The sequence below is a fragment of the Musa acuminata genome, chromosome BXJ1-1 (genome assembly GCF_036884655.1).
Source record: "Musa acuminata AAA Group cultivar baxijiao chromosome BXJ1-1, Cavendish_Baxijiao_AAA, whole genome shotgun sequence".
Lineage (NCBI taxonomy): Eukaryota > Viridiplantae > Streptophyta > Magnoliopsida > Zingiberales > Musaceae > Musa > Musa acuminata.
Window position 1 is genome coordinate 13,099,974 of NC_088327.1, and position 22,723 is coordinate 13,122,696.

General features: G+C 38.2%; 3 protein-coding genes across 7 annotated transcripts; 1 reads left to right on the forward strand and 2 right to left on the reverse strand.

Annotated features, from left to right (window-relative positions):
- Window positions 1–290: 290 nt before the first annotated feature.
- On the reverse strand, window positions 291–4,084 carry LOC103997516 (nucleolar GTP-binding protein 1). Of its 3 annotated transcripts, none has more exons than XM_009418764.3 (3): window positions 4,005–4,084; window positions 671–2,763; window positions 291–535 (listed from the first exon to the last, which is right to left on the reverse strand). In XM_009418764.3, exon 2 carries the CDS (start codon window positions 2,701–2,703, stop codon window positions 673–675), a length of 2,031 nt encoding a protein of 676 aa, XP_009417039.2. In that variant the 5' UTR covers window positions 2,704–2,763; window positions 4,005–4,084; the 3' UTR covers window positions 291–535; window positions 671–672. The 3 variants fall into 3 exon arrangements, with proteins under 3 accessions (XP_009417039.2, XP_065040734.1, XP_065040727.1); XM_065184662.1 differs by adding an exon at window positions 3,455–3,595 and having other exon boundaries at window positions 291–2,763; window positions 4,005–4,063; XM_065184655.1 differs by having other exon boundaries at window positions 291–2,763.
- A 1,997-nt stretch (window positions 4,085–6,081) lies between these two features.
- LOC135674638 (bZIP transcription factor 11-like) lies at window positions 6,082–7,363 on the reverse strand. Its single transcript, XM_065184685.1, has one exon. The coding sequence runs from the start codon at window positions 6,678–6,680 to the stop codon at window positions 6,237–6,239; it is 444 nt and encodes a 147-aa protein (XP_065040757.1). The 5' UTR covers window positions 6,681–7,363; the 3' UTR covers window positions 6,082–6,236.
- Window positions 7,364–14,786: 7,423 nt separating this feature from the next.
- On the forward strand, window positions 14,787–22,519 carry LOC103997477 (bifunctional nuclease 2). Of its 3 annotated transcripts, XM_065184714.1 has the most exons (11): window positions 14,790–14,945; window positions 16,794–17,112; window positions 18,583–18,753; window positions 18,840–18,889; window positions 18,972–19,028; window positions 19,358–19,423; window positions 19,507–19,581; window positions 20,760–20,878; window positions 21,689–21,780; window positions 22,223–22,279; window positions 22,368–22,519. In XM_065184714.1, exons 2-10 carry the CDS (start codon window positions 16,806–16,808, stop codon window positions 22,276–22,278), a joined length of 993 nt encoding a protein of 330 aa, XP_065040786.1. In that variant the 5' UTR covers window positions 14,790–14,945; window positions 16,794–16,805; the 3' UTR covers window position 22,279; window positions 22,368–22,519. The 3 variants fall into 3 exon arrangements, with proteins under 3 accessions (XP_065040777.1, XP_065040786.1, XP_009416989.2); XM_065184705.1 differs by having other exon boundaries at window positions 14,787–14,945; window positions 16,798–17,112; window positions 22,223–22,519; XM_009418714.3 differs by having other exon boundaries at window positions 14,791–14,945; window positions 22,223–22,519.
- The last annotated feature ends 204 nt before the right edge of the window (window positions 22,520–22,723 follow it).

Genomic DNA, 22,723 nt, shown 5'->3' on the forward strand with positions numbered 1-22,723 from the left:
TCGTACAAAACTACTAAGTATAAGACCGACAACAGACGAAAGATAATCCACATCGTTTTCTAATGCCCATTGTAGATAGCGACAACGTTAGCAAGGACAGTTTATTTTCTGAGGATCTTGTTGTTCGCAGCAGAATCCAAAGCAGTAGATCAAGATTTATACATAAAGAGAGAGCACCACTATGGGCAAAATAGGTGCTATTTTGTTTCCAGAAAATTCAATGAACATTTGTCAATTATAACAGCAAAATTCCAAAACATTATACACTTCTATCAAATCCACCAGGAAGATACATCAAGCACAGTCTGGCTTCCAAAAATGCAAATAACTAAGATATTCTGTTACCAAGGTACAAAAATCTTTTCCTACAAACATGAATTCTCATGCTCATAATAACAAGAAACCCAAAACTGCTCCAGTACATTTAAAGAAAATTGTTAACAAAAATATCTGGATCTGGCACCATAATGTGCTTAGTTAAACATTAACAGTCCTCACTCTCAATCGAACTGTGCTCATAGCCTCATACTGCCATCTATCACAGGAACAAAATGGAAATAACACAATATGTTAGTATTGTTTTTCTCTGAACTCTGCTGATACCACTGATCGACTGCTTGGATAAACAAAAGCATCGGAAAACAAAAGATACCATCAAAAGTTTGCATACCATTAACGCCGGGTAGTCTTTCCAATCGAGCGCTTCCCAGAGAACAAATGCTTTGGCTTCAGGTTTGGAATTACTCTATCGGCTTCTCCCTTGCGAGCAGCCTTGTTCCTCACCTTCACGGACTTCTTTGCTATCTTAATTGCCTTGAGTTTTTGAGCTGAGTCTTTGAACCCTTCTCCAGGAGTGACTTCACCAGGTGGGCGTGATTTTGACCTAGACCTCGATCTTGACCTGGTACGCAGCTTCTTGTTAGACAGTTCATCATCAATATCCATAGCTTCTCCTTCTTCACCTTCTCTTCCCAGTGATCGCTCACGCTTACGACCTCTCCTAGTGACAGACCTACTCCGTGCACGATCGATTGCTTTACTGGGGTCTATTCCCAGAGCAGAGAGCTCCCTTCCCATCCTCTCAGATGTGTATTTCTTGTCTTTATCAAACTTCCTCGGCACAATAGGACGGCTCTCAGCGGTGCTCTTCTTCATCCTATGCTCTTGGATGAGCAAGTTCTTCTTCCGTCTGATCTCAGCAAGAAGCTGTCGCTCTTCCTCAGTCAATTCTTTTCCATCCATCTCAAAATCTTCTTCATCCACGTTTGCTTCAAGATGAAGACCCTCTTCTCGTTCCAACTCTTCCAACCTCAGCAAGATGTCGGGATCAACAAAATCATACACATTGTGCCCATCAAGAATCTCTGGCATAATGTCCTCCTTCCACTCTTCATCAGCCAATATATAATGCTTCCTTAAGTTAGCAGAATAAACACCAGCTCCACCATTCTCCTCTTCAAGATCCTTCTCAAGTTTCCTCTTTCCCTTTTCCTCATTAGCCTTTGCTCTAGCTTCCAAAACAGCCGGAGGAATACAAGGAGGGCGCTCTTTTGTATCACGAGGCTTTGGAATCGCAACATGAAACCTGTTCAGACAATCATTGATCTTTTTAGACTTCATCTTTATCTCCACCCGCTGATTCAAAAGCCTCTCACAAGCAGCATTCTTGACAGCTATTACTCCCTCATCCGTCATGGTACTCATAGTCAACAAGACTTCCTCATCATTAGAGTCGCCACCTTGGGCCAAAACAGTTTTGATGGCCTCGGTCTTCATCTCCATTACGAATTTCATGTCCTCCTCAGAAAGCCCCTCCAATGGCTGCAGATCGATCTTGTTACAAACGACAATCAAAGGCTTGTTCATGAACAATGACTTGATGCTGTGGAAGAGAGCTGTCTGCTGTTCTATGCTGTAGCCACAGGATCCAGATACGTCCAGGAAGAACAAGACTGCAGCTTTTAAGTGCGCCAGGGCTGTGATACTGCACATTTCTATGATGTTCCTGTCCTCGAAAGGTCGATCTAGGATCCCAGGAGTATCAATCACCTGGTAACGGAGATATTTGTAATCTGTGTGGCCAACAAACAAAGACTTTGTAGTGAAAGCATAAGGCTGCACATCGACATCAGCCCTAGTGATTTTGTTCATGAAAGAACTCTTTCCGACATTTGGATACCCACAGATTAAGATGGTACGTGTATTGGGGTCAATTGAAGGAAGCCTAGCCATGTGCTGCCTTATCTGCTCCAAATACGCCAAGCTAGGGCTGATGCGCTTTAAAACCGTGCACATACGACCAAGAGCAGCAACCTTCAAGCTCTTGCACCGGTACAATGAGTCTCCATACTTAAGCAACCTCACATAATCTTTCGCAATCTTCCCAACAATGTTCCTAGCTGTGTTAACCTGACCAAGAGCAAGCTTGTAGTGATCTTTGTTATACAGCACATGGAGCAGATCCCCATAAAAGGGGTGAATGTCATCCAGCCGAGGAAACTCATCAATGATGGCAGACAGTTTCTCATGAAAGTTCTGCTGGGTGAACTTCACCTTGCGCATGTAGAATTCACGGAGACGGGAAATGGGATACCCTTTGTGGACAACAGTTGGAGTCTGGCGCTGGGTGCGAGAGAGGATGATGTCAATGAAGTCCTTCCCAGAAGGGACAACTGTGATCTTCTTAAAGTTATACTGCACCATCTTTCCAGTATGTGAACAAGACCAAACTATTTTGTTTTAGTGTTTTAGCCGTTGCCTTTCCTGAAGACATGCATTTTGTAAGAATGGCAATAAAAAATAGAAAGTGATAATTCTCTATAACCAGGTAAGATAGATTCAAACGATATCTTAACTTTTCTTGCTAATTATAAAGACATGAACCATACTAACTGAAATAAACATTATCCAAACAAAAACGTAACCAGTAGCCACACTTAGATCAGAATGAGGTCATCCCCTCTTAAAACCTTTTAAAAAAAGGAAGCTGCTTTGGCATTTCTTTCCATTGATAACAAGTATATTTGGATTAGGTAGTAAACAATTAATTCATGAAGCTGAACTTCATCAGATATGTTTTAACCTTGCTAAACAACATAAACCTGAATGATAAGTATACAAGAACAAATGAAATTCTGCATCCCAATTGTCTTCTGGAATGAATTGGCAGAAAACATGACAGAAGAAGGCATTTTACACCTTTTCCAGTACTGCTGGTATCAAAGGCATATCCAGGACGCACAAAAGGGTCACCATCATCCAATGTGTAGTAATCCAAAAAATAAGACAAGATCAGTTTAATGAGATCAATTGTTTCATATCTCATGAACACAGCACGGAAAAACACAAATTTAAACCTATTCTAGCAAATTACTTGAGGGGTTCGCTTCAAAAGGATAAATAAAGAAAATAACCACGAGCAAATTTTAGTTGGTAATGCATTTTATAAACAGACCTCTTTTGTATTAATTCTTAACTTCACTTTGGCGCTGATCCGAAATATGAGACGCAAAGAGACCAATTTGTGGCATCAAATGGTTTATATCTCATGAATAACAGCACCCAAAAACACCAATTTATATTCTCTTCTGAAAATCTACATGAGGAGCTCGTTTCAGAGAGATTATCGAAGAGAAATAATCATGAGAGCAAATTTTAAGCAGTACCAAGAAACAAAATTCAGTCTTTTTCTCGATATCATCTCACAAGATCGCATCAATATAAGCGAAAAATCATGTATACCCAAGGGAACTAATCATGAGAGTAAATTTTATGCAATACCAAGCTGAAAAATCCCATCTTTTTTCGACATCAACTTTCAAGATCGCATCAACCTAAGCAGAAATCATGTGGACCTAATTGAACTAATAAAGAGAGTAAATTTTAGGCAGTACCAAGCTGAAAAATCCCGTCTTTTTTGGGTACCAACTCAAGATCGCATTAAACGAAACAGAAATCAGGTGATGGAGAATTAGTAAATAAAGATCGAAAGGAGTGAAGAATACCACACAACGGCCGCCGGTAGGGAGACGGTTAGGGTTTTGCCGCAAACCACCACTCCGCGCGAAGAGGGTGAGCAAGAAGCGGGTTGGCTAAGAGCTTTATACCGTGTGTCTACGATCCGAACCCATTAGATAAGCGGGTATCGGGTCCAGACCTGCATTGTAAACAGGGACACCGTATCAGAATCCAATAAGCTCTTGGAACTGATATGACGAAACATATTAAGGAATCGTTAATTATCCTCACGAAGATTCGCCCCCAATAGGATATGGATATGACGATGAGAAAATAGATGTTAATTATATTAGGAATGTTAATTATATGCAAAGGAATTAAAAATCAATTAATTAAATGAATTAAATGAACTGATATGAGGGAAGCACGTTGCCATACCCAAACACATGTAAATAATCCCGATTCGGATTCGGATTTCACGACGCTGTTGGATTGAACCCGGAATTCCAGCGGATCCGGACTCCATCGCTAACGTCGTTAACGGAAGAAGTTCGGCTCGACTTTAAGCAAGGCTTCGGCCCGGTTCAATTCGCTAGTGCCGAATCCTCCGGTCCAAACCCTGGCAATTTGCTGCGAGCATTAATACATGGGGGCAAAAACAGAGGATAGAGGAAAGCTTTGCGGCAAGGAAGATTTCGGATGATCGATTGAAGCTTTGCGACATCAAGAGGTTCAACAATTCACTAACAAGTGTAGAGCTAACTCATAATGCAAGAATTAAGATGATGATGATGATGATGCTGATCTAATGGGCATTATGACCTGTGCTACGTTTCCGGGAACTCCATACTGTAGCACTGTTAGCATGCACTATTCTGCTTCTGCTCGTTCATGCAAACTGTTGTAGCTGTGCAGTTCTTCCTCGAAAACCCAAATGACGACCACAGAAGCCGGTCATTCTTTGGAATCTTTTATTCCTGTCATCTGCACTTCTGTGGGTGAAGAAACATGAAGCAGAGTGCTCCTGCCATTTGTTTCATCAAGTTGTTCTCCACCTACCGAATGCCCAATGAGAGGATAACTACTTGGACTGTCATCTTCAACCTTTGCTCGTGATCAAACTTTTAGTGCCACCGAGGTCTAAAGTCAATCTGGTACCGGAATTGACACCAAAGACGACCAGAATTAAAGACATGCACAACTCCTTGGTGTCAATCAAACAAGCTTACACGATCTTCCCTCACCTTTGTCCAAATCCTTCTCACAAATGGCCTCCGTCATGCTGTCATCACCTTCTAACTCCGATTAGGTTTCTTAAGCTTTTCTCAACATGCACGACAGGAGATCTCGCCATCCCACCACCCTTTTGTACTGATGGTGGGATATATAGTATTCTATTGCAAACCCATCACCTAAATCCTTGCACTTCTCTGCCTTTACTTCTTAATGCTATCCCTTTGAGCAACCTTTTTCTTAGAACAAGAAGGAAGAAGAAGAAGTATAATTCATTGCATAAGCAAACAAAGAAAAGTAATGAAGAAGCAACTCATGTGTTTTTGTTTTTTTGTTTCTGTTTTTTAGGTACATCTCATGGCCCATTGGAAAACAAAAAGGCAATGTTTGCTAATAAGATTTTATATTCATGCTCTCAGAAACAGCCTTCATAGTTTACTTTCATGGATCTAATTATGAAGTTAAAGAATGAAGCAATATCACTGTTTATATGAACTATTCTTTCTATTTAATCTGCAGACTGAAGAATTCTGTTCTTTAGGAAGATATATCTTGAGAAGGCATATACAGAAAGAAGATTCTGGACGAGTACTTCTTTTCATCAACAAAATGTAAAAGAATTAAAGAACATAAAATTAAAAAAAATACTGAAAAAATTATAAAGAGTGACTCTTTTCCATCAAATTTCCATTGCAACCAAATGAATGCTGAAGTTAATTTCCTTCAGTTTGATCAAACCAAATCAGCAGTTCTAAAGGCAAGCATATCTCCTGAATATATCTCCTTCATTTCAGATTTGTTTTATTGTGCACTGCACTTGTATGTGTATAATGTGTATAAGTGCATGGTCTATGAGAGAGAGAGAGAGAGAGAGAGAGAGAGAGAGAGAGATTTGCAGAAATAACAATAGATTTCACATAATACAGAGCACTGAAAGATGATGTCTTCATCGTCTTCCACCCCAAACATAAAACAAATAGCAGGCACAAAGGCAAAAGTCATGACCATAAACAAACACCACAAGCAACAATCTCTTTTCTCATCGGTCAGTAGTAGAACATGCTGTCAGCTGAGGCCATGATGGGCTTGTTCATGTAGCTGCAGTTCCATGCACCACTGGGGGAGGTGTCAGCGACACTCATGTTGCTCACGTTGAGGTAGTCAAGGATCTCATCAAGAGACTGCAGCCTGCTGCTGAGCTCCATCACCTGAGCCCACAACACCGAGTTCTCATACTCCACCGCAGCATAATGCTGCTTGGTGAGGCTCAAGTTCGTCAGCAGCTGCCTATTCTCCTTCCTCAGCTGGTTCGCCTGCGCCATCAGCTCATCCACATGCTGCTGCTTGCGCATCCGCGACCGCCTCGCGGATTCGCGGTTCGATATCATCCTCTTCAGCTTCTTCTGGTGCATTATGGCCTGTAGATCCTCTCCTGAACCAGAATTTAGCGGATGACTGGATCCAGAAGATGTCCCATCGGGAGAGGCCATGGAAGATTTGTGTCTTTTGCAGTACAAGAACAACAAGCCAAGTGTTCTTAGTGGTGTTAGAAGTTCCGAAGCTAGTGATCTTTAGGAAAGACAATATCTTGGGTGGAATTTTAGCTGATATATATGTAGTTTCTGAGGCTCTTAGATCTCACAAGTTCATGAGAACACATAGAACCAGTAAAGGAAGACCACGGAGAAGGATTGAACGAGATGGGATCTGCGCCGGAGAGTGGAATTGATCATAAACCCAGAGAGAAGGATTTCACTTAGGATAGGCGACATCAATCAGAAACGTCAAAAGAAAAAGACGATGCATGAGCACAAACAAAAGAAGAATTTTTAGCTCAGAGAAGTTCGGATCTTCGAACAAAGAGAAAACACTACGCCTCCCTTGTTCAAGCTGCAAGGAGGGATTTTTTCACCAAGGATCAAGCGAAGGTCAGATTTTGATGATGGTTTCTTGGATTTTGCGACAGAAACAGTAGTTCCTGAGAGGAAATTGGACAGCGTTTCCCCTGTGGATTGCTGGAGCACAAATCCAGGCAAAGCCAGAGGACCCTTAGAATAGAAAGGCACCAGAGCAACAGGGAAAGAAGGCTGCAGAACAGAGCAGCAGAATCTCGATAGAGCTAAGCAAGGGAGAAGAGGAGAAGGGGGAAAAGGGAATTGGAGCCTTGGGGAGGGGTGGAATTTATAGAATGAAAACGAGGAAAAGGAGGAGAGAGAAATAAATATAAAATTGAGAGAAAGAAAGAACTTTAGTATCTTTTATGAGTGTCTGTCTGGAGTGAGTGATTCCTTGCAAGAGGTCATCGATGACATTTGACACTGCCACTTAATTCCATTATATCAGCCCAATTATTCAGCAACATCAATAAGGATGATTCAGGCAACCTCAAGGCATTAAAGAACGAGTACTTTTCTTGTTCTTGCATGAAAGAAGATTGAGATGAATGCTACGCTTGGGTAAGAAACTAGACAAGCTAAGGATGATGGTAGACAAATGCTGCAAGATTGCCATAGATTTGTCCATGATTCCCTTGTAGAGATATGAAAGCAAATCACATAATGTAAGAGCACCCATAAAAGCAATGAGATGGTTTGTAATAATGGCTTAGGTTGTGTCCCACTTCACACCATTAGATAAAATGCTCTCTCTTGCCATCAACATTTGTTCAGGAATTTTAATTTGCTTTCAGGATCTTATTCAATGCAACAGTGCCTATTACATTTCTCAGCAGTCTGGCACTCTTTTGAGTATGGTTGGATACTGTGGGTTCTAAGCACAAATTATTAGAAGCATAGATTTTTGTGGTTTGCATAGTCTCATTGCTAAGATTGCCAAAGACAGAAAAAGTTTGGACACCAAATTTGTGTTCCTTCTTCCATTAAAGATTTGAACCACAATGAGGCTTCAAGCTAGAGATTTCTCATGTATTTTTTTTTTTCTTTTTTCACTTCTTCTATTTATGAAAACTTGAAACTTTTAAGATTTAAATTTTTTGTCAAATCTTGAATTGGATTGAGTCTTTGAGTTAGCTCAACTCTGATAAGTTTTAAGAGGTTTCCACTTTTTGAACATTGGATAGATCCTAATTGATTTGTGCTCAACTATCAAGATTGATCAGTTCCAACATGAAGAATTCCAAGTTGGATATGCAACTTGATGGTAAGAAGGGCACTGGAAGATTGATAAGGGAGATGAAAAGGTTTTCTTGGTACCCTACATTGTTGACCACCCAGTGATGACCATACAACTCACTTGGACACTTGCCCTAATCTTGAGCAGGAAACATCCAGGCAAGTTCAATTTGATCACATTTGAGAATCACATCTCGGTAGGTATTGCAATGAGCAGCCAAAAAATAGCATGATGGATTGTATCTCAGCTCACCATCTTGGAAAATTGTGAAGAGGAGGAACCAATGAGAAGCAGTGCTTTTGTCTTGTACTGCAATTGGGTCCAAAACTTGAAAAGGAGATGGTGACATTTTATAAGCTATTTTTTAAAAGCAATCTTAGTGAGTGGAAAAGAAGATGGTGAAAGGAGCAAGATGCCACCAGAACTACTACTCTTTGAGGCCAAGTACTTCAAGGGTAAGTAAAGGATTTTATGGAAGTCATGAGCTATGCTCATTGTTATACTAGACTGAAACTTTGAGGTCAGCCTAGTGAGACAAAACTGTGCCAGTAATTGAGAACATGGTTCTGGACCTTAAGGCATATATCAATGGGCATCCATGGCCACCAGCATCAGTTTGGGTGGGAGCACATAGCAGAAGCCATGCTTTTCCTTCAATCACCTGGCAGATATGTCTGGTGACTTTTGTCAGTCAAGGATTCTTGTTTGATCACACTCTTTGTTCTGCCTTTTGTGTTTTGATAAGGGAAAGAAATGATCATCGTTCCTCAACTCTTCTCATCATCATACTGCATGCATCATTGGAGTTCATCCTGAGTACTTCTCCAGCATTGGAATGAATAGTGTAGCACTGCCACATGCATTCCGAGATGCTGTTGTATGAAGACTTTGTCAACTTCAAGATGGCTTTAAGAAGCAGATGATAGTGATGTGAAGCATGAAGACAACCAGAGTGTTGAGAAGTTGCAAGAAGTAAACATGATATCATGACAGCTGCTGACATTTCTAGAAGGGCTGCTGCTGCTGCTGTTGAGCTTTGAAGGAAGCAGTCGTTGCAGACAACAGCCATGCATAGCTCATTATTTAGCTCCTAGTATTTTATGATTAAGAGGTGGAGCACTTGACTCCCACCACAGAAGCTAAACTAATAACCCCTCACACTGATGGAGGATGTAAAGGTTCCTTCCTCCAACCACCACAACATTACGCTCCTGTAGGTTCTTCCCAGCTTTCAAAACATGCAGAATGGTGGAGGTGGAAATGAAGAACAAAACCCAAGCAGATTTCATCTAGCTGACAGGTCCATGGGAGCACAAACACAAGGACATCGTCAGTGAGTTGCAACTTTGCAACTTGCAAGTGGATTCTGAGAAGTATCCTCTTAGTTGGATCCCAACTGGAGGCACAACACAAAAGCTTGTAACTGCACATTATGTACTGCAATTGGTTCCACCAAAGATGATGCACTGCAAATGGGCCATTACCACTGTAATGGTGGCTTCTGCTTCTTGTAGTAACATGGAAATTTGCATGCCAAAGAACTCAGGCTTCCAGCTTTTGATTTAAGGCACTGTACTACTGATTCCACCTTTCATTATTAATTAATCTATCCATCCTCAATCAAGCTGACAGCACCAACCAAGATGTGAAGTATGAACAGCATTGGTTAAGAGTGGCATATGAGTTTGTTGACAATACTTGTCTATGTGTTCATCATGGGGCTGTGAACTCCACACTGGTGGTCCTCCAAAGAAAGAGATTTCTTTTGTTCATTTGTTTTATTTAGCAAAGGGATCAAATTAAGAGTTGGACTGTGGGTTTTCTCTTTCTTGCTTTTTCATACTTGATTGTGACCCAAATATAATAAACACTCAGTGATGAATAATAAAGATTATAAAGCTATAATAAAATGAGAACAAAGAGAAGTATGGTCCAAATACCATAATCCACATGATATAAATTCACAAAAGGTAGAACAATGTATTATTATTTGTCATAAGAAAAATAGTTCAAAGTTACAGTAGAAATGCTCTCACATATGAAATATCAGAGCAAAATAATATTGTTAGAACCATGGATTACAAATACATACTACAGAATAATGAAAAAGACATAACCAAGCACTTAATGCCTAAGATAAAAAAAAAAATAAAGGGGAATATCTTGGACAAATCTATTAAGGAACATATCATGAAAAGGCAAGTGCACCTAAGTGGAATCTCATTTTAAGATCCTTGAGTGAGACAAGCATTTCTGGCACTGAGATCAGACATATGATATGATTATTACCCACTGTAATGTAGTAAACCATAATGCACTGAGCTCAGACATATGACATGATTATTACCCATTGTAATGTAGTAAATTTGTGAGAATGATTGGAAGAATGGTAGGAGGTGGGAGGGTATCATGTGGGTCACTGAGGAAAAAAATAAATGAATGTAAGCCAAAGAAGATGACAAATGAAACATCAAATAGCAAATGTACTACGGATTCAGTAGGTACTGCACCAGATCCAATACTTGAGATCAATAATCTCCAAGAAAAATTCCAAGCATGTGAGGCTAAAAAGAAGATGACAAGAATGAGACTGAATAAAAGGAGTGTGTGTGTGTGTGTGTGTGTTGATGGATGGGATTTGGAGAGGAGCAGTGCTCATGAGTTCCATCTTCCGAGGACTATGCTTGTCGGGAGATGCCAGCTCTAATTGCACTTTGAAATGTGTTGTATGTCGACCACTTCCTGCTGCCTGTAGTTTCTTCAAGCTTTCTTCATGGATTCTCTGATCGACACAGAAGCCATGGGTTGTAGTGATTCCTTGGCACAGTGAAATGATGTAAGGTAACCAAAGAAGACAAGGTTTGGGCGGTTTGTGGGGTCAGGAGTCGCACCATGAGAGAGAAATCCATGGAGAAAAGGGTGGCCAAGCTTTCAAGGGTTGTCTGTGAAGTTTGATTCTTTGTCTCAGGTTTTGATGTACTCCAAGGTCGAAACAGTTACTGCACTACTGCATTGCCTTTGTATCTTTCACCACCTTTAGCAGCCAAGATCAGATCCACAATCTCCTTTTCATCTGCAGTCTGCACGAGCATGCAGTGGTGAGCATGTGCTCCACAGTGGAAGAAGCCACAGTGCCATGAGAGCCACACCTTCGTTCCTCCTGCACACCCCCACATGGAGCATCTCCTAAAAGCAGCTGAGGTCCTCTTCCATCTTTTCCATGGTAGATCAACATCTCACCATCTGTTTCATGGGAGTAAAGCTATGGCCAGCTATGACCTTCCACCAAAGATCATATATATGCTCTATGTTTCTGATGTATCTAAAAAATATTCAGCAATGGAAGAAACATATCAGCCAAACCTGAGTGGTTCTACTGATACTCTACATATAATCTCTGTTACACAACAAGAGATGTACTCATGATAACCAACAAAGAAGGAAGACCACACTATCAATTGCATGAAGTTTCTGCCATTAGCCTCTCTCTCTCTCTCAAGAAATAGAATGAGGGAGGCCTAACACTACTAAATAGAAGACATGGGCAACTGTACTCGATGTTGTTGGACTTCTCAGAACTCCTACAAACAACTAAAATTGAAGAAGCTACAAACTAAACTAATCAAATATAGAAAAAGTGCATCAACAGCAAACCTAAGTCTAATAAATCAGAACAATAGGACCCAAATTTAGACCAATTACTTAGTAAAAGGCACAAACTGGCTTAGTTATAGCTGAAAGCCTATGACTGAGTTGAGAAGAAAATCCAATGCCTTAATCCTTTATGAAGGAATCATTAATGTCCTATTATCTACAAGCAAAAATCCATCCAAAATAGAGGATACACTTCCATTTAGGTGACATCTGATATTAAACCACAAAGTGCAATGGTATACATAAAGACATCACAATCATACCAGTTTGATGATATACACACTCACCATTTGAGCTGCATAAACCTTTTCCAAACCCCAACAGGTTGAGTATATGCAGTGGCCAGTTGTGGAAGAATCAGATAATATAAGTATGAAAGATGAGCTTAAAACCTCCATTGACATTGTATTGATTTTTATTACTCCTCTCTTCATGATCCTTCCCTTTTCTTGATTTCCCCCTGAAACAGACCTTTTATAATATCCAATTTTGCTCCAATACCGGATGGTATGCCATCTTATACCAACATAATACCATTGAATAACACAAAAAAAATTAAAATAAATGATGATATATCATTAATCAAGTTATAGATTTCGATATTGGTATTTTATCAGACCAATAAATACCCATCAATATATATTAGTTTGAACTTGTGTAATCCGATCAACACCCAATTGACAAACCATGTGATCGATGTTGCAGCAAAATATTGTGCCTCCAAAGGTAGAGAAACTGTATATATGAGTTTATATCCAAGACCATCTTAGGCCATCTCAGACCAAAACAGTAGGCCCAAGACCACGGAACTCTTCTGGATTGAGCCTTATCCAACTTTCATTTCTTGAGCAAATCATTGGGGTCTTAGTCCATTTATTACATTACTATTCTAACATATAGAACACACAGAGAGAGAGAGAGAGAGAGAGGAAGAACAATTAAAGTCTTTGAGCCTTATCCAACGTTCATTTCTTGAGTAAATCATTGAGGTCTTAGTCCATTTATTACATTACTATTCTAACATATAAAACACAGAAAGAAAGAGAGAGAGAGAGAGAGAGAGAGAGAGAGAGAGAGAGAGAGAGAGAGGAAGAACAATTAAAGTCAACACAGACAACAAGGTGCTCTAGTTCAATTTAGAGAGAGAACAATTAAAGTCATCGACTATACTAACTATTTAAGGGTGGCTATGTGTATATTTTCCCATCATCTGAATCTATGTAATGCATAAAAACAAGATCACTAAAATCTTCTCGTAAATTATTCTTCATATTGTCTCATTTTATATCTATACTTCTCCTTTGAATATGTTCATGTCATTTTATATTATTTTTTTCTCCATTTGTCCTCAATATATAACTTCGATTTCTTCCTCTTTAAAGTCTTCTTTTTTTTCTTATTTATTTTAATCTTAGAAACAGATCTGTGATTTCTAAACTTATTGTCAATACAATATTGTTTATTTACTATTTATAAAATTAATTTCATAGTATTTCCTTTATATATATATATATATATATATATATATATATATATATATATATATATATATATATATAGTTATATATAGTTATCTTTAACATCTCGATCCTTATATTTTTAAAAGTTATATTGAGATTTCTATACTTACAAAAATAAAATATTTAACTTTATTACTTCAACAAAATCTCTCTCTTTCTTGAATTTTAATCTTATAAAATTATATTTTTAATCGAATATCAATATTTTACTTTTATAAGGATTGAAATTTCAATATAACTCTTTTTAAAGCGTAGGAATTTAGATCTAAAGATAACTAATTGTAAGGAATAATTTATAATTAGCTCGTGTGAAAAAGAAAAAAAATATTGAAAGATAGGTGGGGTCAACATAATTGATAAGGTGGTTCCCATGCAAGGTATGTAATACCGTACCGTATCGATGTTTCGAGGTTGGCTCGATACGGTACGGTACCAGCATATCGAGCGGTACATCAAGACATATCGAACGGTACACCAGGGTTTACCGAGCGATTTCCTCTTATTGCAGCACTGTAGCATGGTTCATCCGGTAGCGGATGATCCACGTACTGATATGCCGTTGGACCAATATGTACCGCTCGTATCGGACAGTATCATTCGAAATTATATACCATGTTCCCACGTATTCATATCAATTGATTAACTAATAAAGGAGAGGTATTTTAGTTCTAATAAATATTAATTCCCTTCAAAAGCTTTAATACGATGATAAAATATTTTAAAATATTTCAGATTAAAAATTTTAGAGATTCAAATTAGTGACAGATAACGATGGTGGATAGTGTCTAATCTAGATTTTTTTTTTTGGGTAGAAGTCAATGGGTGGGATATATATATGAATTCTTAATTCTTTAAGGTACATAACAGGTCACACTAAAGCACAAACATGAAAAGGACCAAAGATATTTGCTCCACCAAATAAATTTAAACCATAGAATTAAAAGAGATTTTTTTTCTCTCTCTCACTCACTCTCGAAAAATATAGGGAAAAAACCCAAATCATTTGTATTAATATACCTAATTCGATTGTCTCAACAGAATAAATGCTTTAATTGAATCCTTATCCAATAATTTATTATATCAAGTGGCTTACTATTTCTTTATTTTTATTTGGTAGTTGAAATCTTTTCGCCACTATATTCGCGCGAATCTAACGATCGCCCCCGGTTTTCTCTATCCGAAATGACTATAATACCCTCCCTGGGATCTCAGAATTTAGCGTTCACTGTCCGGGGATGGTATCGACTTTTCATGGAAGAAGATAAGGAACGAGATCTCAATAAAACAAAGTATCCGAGACACTGGCGATTGGGATTCATCCTCTTGTGGGGTTCTCTTGGTCTTTTCGTTGATAGATGATCCCAAGTATCGTTTACAGATCTTTGAGTCGTTCGTGATCGTTTGGAGTTGGAGCTTCACAGTCTGGGACCGTGTGTATTTTGGCTGCAGGTAAAGCGGTTTGATTACCGAGACACCAGTTGGTGTATTATGCTTTTATTGTTGTTCTGTGGTTCTTTGATCATCTGCTGCAGTTTGATGGATGAGATGTTCCATTGAGGGTTGCGGTTCTGCTTGATCTTTGTAGTATAGTTCCTTATGTTCCTGTGTTGATCATGGAAGGCTCAGGCCTTCTTGCTGTGGTTTCGAATGATTGCTTTTACTCGATGATTTATGGATTTGATGAATTCAAAAGGAATATGAACAGGAGTGAACTTTGCTTCTGAGGAAGATATGATGAGGAAAAGGGAAAGAAACAGGATGAGCACTTGCTGCATACTAACCCCATTAATGCCTTCAAGTTTTGTGGTTTTCATTTGACGTTTGTGTAATCATAGATTTTTCAGAAATATCAGAACTTTATTGTTAAGAAGTTCTAATCTTAACAAAGATGAAAAACACCTGAGAAGGCGTTTGGTAAAGTGGCATGAGGGACTGAAGGTGATTTAGTAAAGCAAAATCTTTGATTCAGAATCTTTTTTATTGGAGAAAATCTGCAATATATCGAGAGACATAATTGCTTCTCATTGTGAGACATGTCTGTTGACTCTTTTTTGGAGCAAGAAAGTAGGAGGGACCCCTCCCCTGATTCATTCATAGGTAATGTTTAACTTGAGAATATGGGACGATTGATCCTATGTACATGCCAAAAGAAAATGAGAGAAAATGAAATAATCCGAGAAAGATCAACAAAACGATAGGACAAGAAATGGTGATGCTAATCCTAGCTTCAAAAAGTCATGGCCTCCCCTTTCATTTGATTTCTTCCCTTTCTCTTTGGGAATCCATGAACATGAAATTATCAATTTATGAACCTAGACAAGTTGCAAATGACACATATAACTTTTATGAATAGTTATTCTTATTTCTGAACTCATGTAGGCATCATATTCTTTTACTGAGAGATGCATATACTTCTTTTATTAGTCTAAACGAATATGTAGATGACAATTTTATATCAATTTTACTTGACCGAAGGTGAAATTGGCAGATGATTCTCATTCCCTTGGTATTGTTGGAAATTATTAGATCAAAAGATTTTCCAAATGAGGTTCCTGCTGCCTAGTGTCACTTCTTAGTTGGTGATGCAAGGATTCTTGCCATGGTTTTATGTTTCGGGTACTGGATCCACGCTGGTCCTGGCCAAACCAATACTTGTTGGCGTACCAACACAGTGTATTGACACATGGTATGCTTACACATACCATACACATGCTACATGGGCTATGGTCCATGCCTCCTGCCTGACAAGCCATTGGATCAGTACATAGGACCCAATATGTATCGGTCCAAGTGAAACATAGAACCATGGGTCATGCATCACATATCATGTGCAAGATTAACCTATCACATATGGGCAATTATTCTAACATGAGTCTGATCAACCCTTTCTTTGTTTATTTCTTCAAGGATTGTTAAAAAAGCAATCTTGTTTTTGTCTTGAGGGAATAGCATGAACCCATGAACAACTGAAATCAAGTCCATGAGTTCTCTTGAGCTTAGGCTTAATAACAAATGGAAATTTTTTTATATAATCTAAAGTTTGATTTAGGTAATTAATTGGAATGATGCAGATGTTCTGTTGAACTATCTAGTTGCATCTCCTATCTCTAGCATATTTTGTCCATCTCTGGGAAGTCAAAACTTAACCATCAGTGAGTTGTATATTGTAGTTTAGTTTGTAATTTTTTCTTTAGTTGAAGTGCACCCTTATACCAATCTATATTTTATAATTTCTAGCTGACTTTTTATACCATCGACTTGTTTAAACTGCTTATTTTTTTATAATTGTCTCCTAAGGTAGAGAGCAAGATGGGAATTCTGAAGGGATCAGTTGTTTGCCACACTGATGCTGTCTGTGCAAACTATGTTGGAAGTTCTGCTCCACTTATTAACATTCATTTTGCAAAGGCTAGAAATTTGCAAAGTGGGTTTTGGGGGTCCTCTTGTAGACTCAGAACCATAACTAGAACATATGGTCGTTTCCTCCAACCATGCAAAAATAAATTGAGGTCAATTCAAAGTAGTTTCAGCTCCTCTTCGGACGGAAATGGCAGCATAGCTGGAAACTTCAGCGAGAACGATGAGGAATATATTAACTCCAGTGTAATTGAAGCTGGTAATCTCTTGAACCACCACCTTCTGTTTCCATATTCAGTTGTTGTATATAGATGCTTTGGTTTTTTTAACTCTTGTTATTAATATTTTTAATTGTTTAAGTTATTTTTTAGCAAAATAATTGATGGAAAAATAATGTTTGGTCTGAGGTCAACTTTGCAATGGAGTTTTTGTTGAAATTACTTTTTCGTTGTCTTGTTTCAAGCTTTTTGTTATGAACTTCTGCTACTGGTTGAAACATATGAAATAATTCATACAATGAGCAAATTGATTTACAGTTTCAATCAAATGATCTTCTAGATTATTTTTATGATGATCAATCACAATAAAAAATTCTTTCATTAAGCTACAGATGAATATAGTTCTGCAATAAATTAATCCACAAAACTAGTCACATCAATTTGTCCTTTGCATTGTATGTGAGTTTAGGTTGAGGCTCAAAACCACAATATCAGCTTTGCTATATTCTTGTTATCCATCTGTTCTCATGATAATGTAGATACTTTGTAGGTTTTGAGGAGAATTAACCTCTCTGGAAAGAATAAAGGGTTAAGGAGGGAAGTAAAAGGACATTATACTGTAGTCTCTGCAGAGGCATCTTAATGGTTAGTGCATTGGTTGACCAATTAAGTGGTTGAGGGTTTGAGTTACGTTGCAAACATCTAGTTCTCAGTGTCCAATACTCACCATCATATGTGTACATAGGGTTACTAGTGCCTTGACATAGTATACTGTATAGGTAATTTTGGCACTAACAAAATACAGGAATCAAGACATGCACATCCACAATGCACTTATTGTTTTATGTGGTTCGTTTTTGGTAATGTTTATCAGTCAAAGCCGGTGTGTTGGCCGATTGGCGGCACGACACATGCCGCCTCGTACCAATGCACCAACACATGGTACGTCGCATATCAGTGTTTTGACGAGGAAGAAAAAGAGGTTGAAGAGGAAGGTCCAATGGAGGAATGGAGGAGGAAGAAGGAGAAAGGAAGAAGGAAGAAGAAGAAAGAAAAGGAGGAAAAGTGTAGCAATACTTGAGAAACAGCGACAACGTTGGAGGGATGCAGCAGCATCACAATGGCGAAGAGTGCCACTGCAGCGGTGAAGAGGAAGAGGTAGTGCCACTGCAGCATCGTAGTAGCAAAGAGGCAACACCATGACTTCGCTAGAAGAGCCCTAATCTCCTTTTTTTCTTTAATTTTTCTAATGCTAAAATGGACTGGGCTCACCACTTTTTGATTTTTTTATTTTAATTCAGACCGGCCGAAACAAGGTGGCCCACATATCGGTCCATGCCTAGACCGGTGCATGCTACCCAAATCATACCATTTCGGGCGGTACAGTGATCCTTGGTTTTTAGTATCATATGATGTTCAACAACAAATTAATTATTGTTATGTGTGGCATTAAGATTTTCTTGAGGGAATATGAAGTTTCTTATCAGTTGATATATTTCTGTTTCATGTAGTGGAGGTGAGAAGCAGATCAGATGGTCTCATGATAAAGATGCGTGATGGCCGACATTTAAGATGTGTGCATAATGACCCTCAAGCTGGAAACTTACTGTACTATGCTCCTCGCCCTGTTATCGTATTAAAAATGGAAGATGGAAGTGATATTTTGCTTCCTATCCTTGTCTGTATGTGTTCTTCCTCTGAATTGAGTATTTTCTATATACATGTCTAATTTCAAAAAGTTATGTGTAACATGTTTTTCCTTTTCTAGTGGAGATGCCATGTACTATGCTAATGGCTGCTATCAACAATGTTCAGCTTGTAAGATCTGTTAGCATTTGTGAATTATGAAGCTAACTTTACACCCTTTTCCTTCTAAAATAAGGGATATTGTGTTTCTCAGGTTAGACCAACTGTTTATGAAGTAGTCAAAGAGATGATTGAGAAGATGGGATATGCTGTAAGTTGGAGCAGAATAAAGTTGTTTGAATCATCTTTTTCTTCTATATGCATCCAATTTTGACATCCCCATAATTGTTTCCTGGGTTCTCCAAAGTTAACTGGTCATGCTTTCTTGCTCTTATTTGCCTGTTCAAAGGTTTAATATGTGCTCACACTTTATCGATTATTGAATGTAACTAATCGAGGGAGCCTTTCTTTCTTACCAATTAGATAATCTACTGTCAATGTATGCTGTTAGTCGTATCACTTTGGCTACTCTTGTATTGTAGTTTCAGGCTTCTATTCTTGTAGAATTATGTAATTATGAGAAGAGGCATCTTCTTTCAGGTACAACTTGTTAGAGTCACTAAGCGAGTGAATGAAGCTTACTTCTCTCAACTATACCTGACAAAGGCAAATATCGTCTTCTCCATATTACATACTAATGTCTCTGTAAAATTAAATTAATTCGAAACTAAACATGTGCTCGCGTGCAGATTGGAAATGGAAAAGATACTATTAGCTTTGATCTCCGGCCTTCAGATGCCATTAATATAGCTGCTCGATGCAAAGTAAGATTTTTTTTTTCATTGCAACTTGAAGCTATATGGTCTTTTTATGCTTTGGTTAATTGTGCAGAATGTACTTTGAATTGCCATTTTTCTTTCTTCAACCATGTTTTCCCGCCTTTTATTTTGATCTGTTAAAGCATTAAGAGAGGCTTAATCTTCCATACTTCATGGATTTTTCGGAGATCATTTTCTTTTGTAGGTAATTGGTAGACGATGGTATGATCCCAAAAGTAGATTAGCAATATTGGCTAATGGTGTTCTATTTATCATGATCTTGGCTAGCATTCTTCCTATTTTATCCATCCTAGGTACTTTTCCTGAGAAATTTGCATATAATCATTCAAGTATAGTCAAGATGAAATATGGAAGACATAACAACAATTTCCATGCTACAAATTGCTGAGGAGGATATAGAAGGGAAGCAAAAATCTGCTACGTAATTTCAAATAATAGAACTTCAAGAATAGATTTAGGAAATATGAGCAACTACAAGTCTAGAATATTTTCATTCATGCCTTGGAGATGATGGTTGGGAAACAAGCACAGTTCACGGAAGACAGAGACCTAAGGGTTGTGTGATAGATTTATAGGTGAAATTAAGGAATATACTGCAGTCATGGGATTCATGATAGTCAAAATAAGAGTCACTGAATGCCCACTTCACAATGTATTCGAGTCTTCGTTCCTCTGAAAAATTCCTTCTTGGTTTTTCATTTTTCAGTTGAAAAATCTGCTTAGGATAAATCCTTAACATCAGAGTTCCTGCATCAAAAATGGTTCTTGGGTATCCTTATTTTTTTGTTGCAGTAGTTCATACTCATGCTGATGTTGACCTTAGCTCTAGATTTTGAAGGTCAGGCCTGTGCCAACAACAGGCCTACTTATTGATGTAGTTGCACATACATTTATCTTGTCAGTGTATTAAATCTGATTAGATCCATCAATGGTTGTTTACATGTTTTTCCATGTATTCATGAAATGATATAATTTGAACACAGGACATATATGCATTTGTCTCACTAGTATATATATGCATTTATAACTGAATGATGAAGTAGTTATTATCTGAATCAAAATGCAGGTTTCTAATGCAGCATATTTGTGTTATTTACTCTGTCAAAGTTTATCTTTCATTATGCATCTTAGAATTGAATTTGTTTACTTTAAAAATCATTCAGGTGCCCATACAAGTGAACAGACATCTTGTATACAGCAACGGAATGAGAATAGTTGAGCCGACCAAGTCAGCAGCATCAACTGTTCAATCAGACATTGTTCTATTCACAGAACTTGATAGGTAACTTCTTTTAAATGTTTTTGTAATAGACTATGGAGATATGTCTAACAAATAAATTCGAAGAGGTCCTTGCTTGTTTCTGCTTCGATGATGCATTTTCTTGAAACAGTGTTTTGCATCTCGGAAAAACAAAAAAAACCTTCTGCCTGGTCTCTCATAAAACCTTCCGTATAGGGTGCACATCACAAGATGAGAAAGTTATCAGGAGGAGATCCTGTGGATTGGCAAACCTCAGGTTTATGGACTGGTGGACTGGCACAGTGTGTGCCCAATTAAAATACCATGTGCAGTATGGCACACACCTGTGCCCACTGCTGATACTCCTCCAATGGGTTACATGCTGACTGCTTGGGTGGCGTGGCTTGTATAGATTATCCATCCATCATATCACATTGTAGCATAGAGAGCATTGCTTGTTTCACCTATTCCTCATGAGTTGGACCACTAACATATGTGATAGGTCGTTTGGTTTGTCATGACCACACCGGTACGCTGGAGTTCCACTACTACTTCTCTGAGTGTGGTTTTCTATAACATGGACTCTGTAGTTTGTATCATCGAAGCTGGACATTGGCATGCTCAGTGCACTTGATTCATATTCTAATTCAATTTGTCAATATCAACCATCAGGATGTTATTTTAGGATGAGATAGGCTGAAGGCACATATGTATAAGCTTTCACTTGGATCCAGGCATGGTACAGTAGCAGAGATATTCAAGTTGTTTCTAATTGTCCTACTTGTCCAAGGTTGTGGTTTAGGCCTATGTTGATCTCATGCCATCCAACATTAAAACATTTGTTTCTGACAGGCCTGACGATCAGCCGTGCTACGAAGCTGAAGAATTTGATATGCTCCGTAATATGATGATTGCTTCGGTTGAGGAAAGATACAGAGACGCTGGTATGATCAAATGATCTTCATCTCTTTATCCATGGTTTTGCATTCAGATCCCAATCATTTTTTTGGGGAAATTTCGACCTATTTTTTTTCTAGCAACATATTGAAACTTGTTTGTGCACTTTGGTGAAATAAATTTGTAACTATAGTTATAAATGATCTATGAGTTTTCTATTGCAAACCCTTGTGAGGAAAATGCTTTGGGTCCCAAGAATTTCCTTAACTGTCTCGATGTCTCTCCTTTGTGATAGAAGCAAATGTGTCATTTACCTTACACCGTTAATAAGCATATCGACACCTTTGTCCTTTCCCAAAGCACAAAATGCTGAAAGAAGTTGTTAAACTATATTTGAATCCTAATCTGAACTGCATTGGTATTTTATCACCTGTTTTTATAATCATATTCAATTGATTTGTGCAACTAATAGACTAACTTTTGTTACAGCCCGGTGGAGGGACAAGCTATTCATGTTCCGAGCAAAGAGGAAGAACTGGACTTGATGTGTGTACTCAAAAATCACCTATTGTACATTGTCCTGCTGATACCAACACCTCCAGTGTTGTAATGAAGATTTGCTTCCTTTGTTCAGATACTCAAGTGCGTGACCAACCTCGCCGACTGTAAATACATGAACTTGTCGATAATTTCGGTTGCCAAATGCTTTGTAGCAGTAAATACATGTACTTTTCAGCAAAGTTACTTAAAGCTACTCAATCAAACATCTCGGTGTCGATACTTGAATTTCTGTCTATCTTGTTTTGGTTTTCTTTTCCTTTAAATCAATTAATATTGTAATCACTGAGGCATCTCGAGTTTGAGACTGCAGTAAACATGATATAGCATTAAGACAACTTGGTGTCATCATGGATCGATTCTTTGTGACCTCCAATGCCAACTGTATCTTATCAACACTCGTTCAAAGGTGACAGCAGATGCTGAACTAGT

Coding starts and splice junctions, on each gene's coding strand:
- LOC103997516 (XM_009418764.3), bottom strand. CDS start 2,703: ATGGTGCAGTATAACTTTAAGAAGATCACAGTTGTCCCTTCTGGGAAG.
- LOC135674638 (XM_065184685.1), bottom strand. CDS start 6,680: ATGGCCTCTCCCGATGGGACATCTTCTGGATCCAGTCATCCGCTAAAT.
- LOC103997477 (XM_065184705.1), top strand. CDS start 16,806: ATGGGAATTCTGAAGGGATCAGTTGTTTGCCACACTGATGCTGTCTGT. Junction 18,890..18,971: donor CTATCAACAATGTTCAGCTT/GTAAGATCTGTT, acceptor TGTGTTTCTCAG/GTTAGACCAACTGTTTATGA. Junction 19,029..19,357: donor TTGAGAAGATGGGATATGCT/GTAAGTTGGAGC, acceptor ATCTTCTTTCAG/GTACAACTTGTTAGAGTCAC.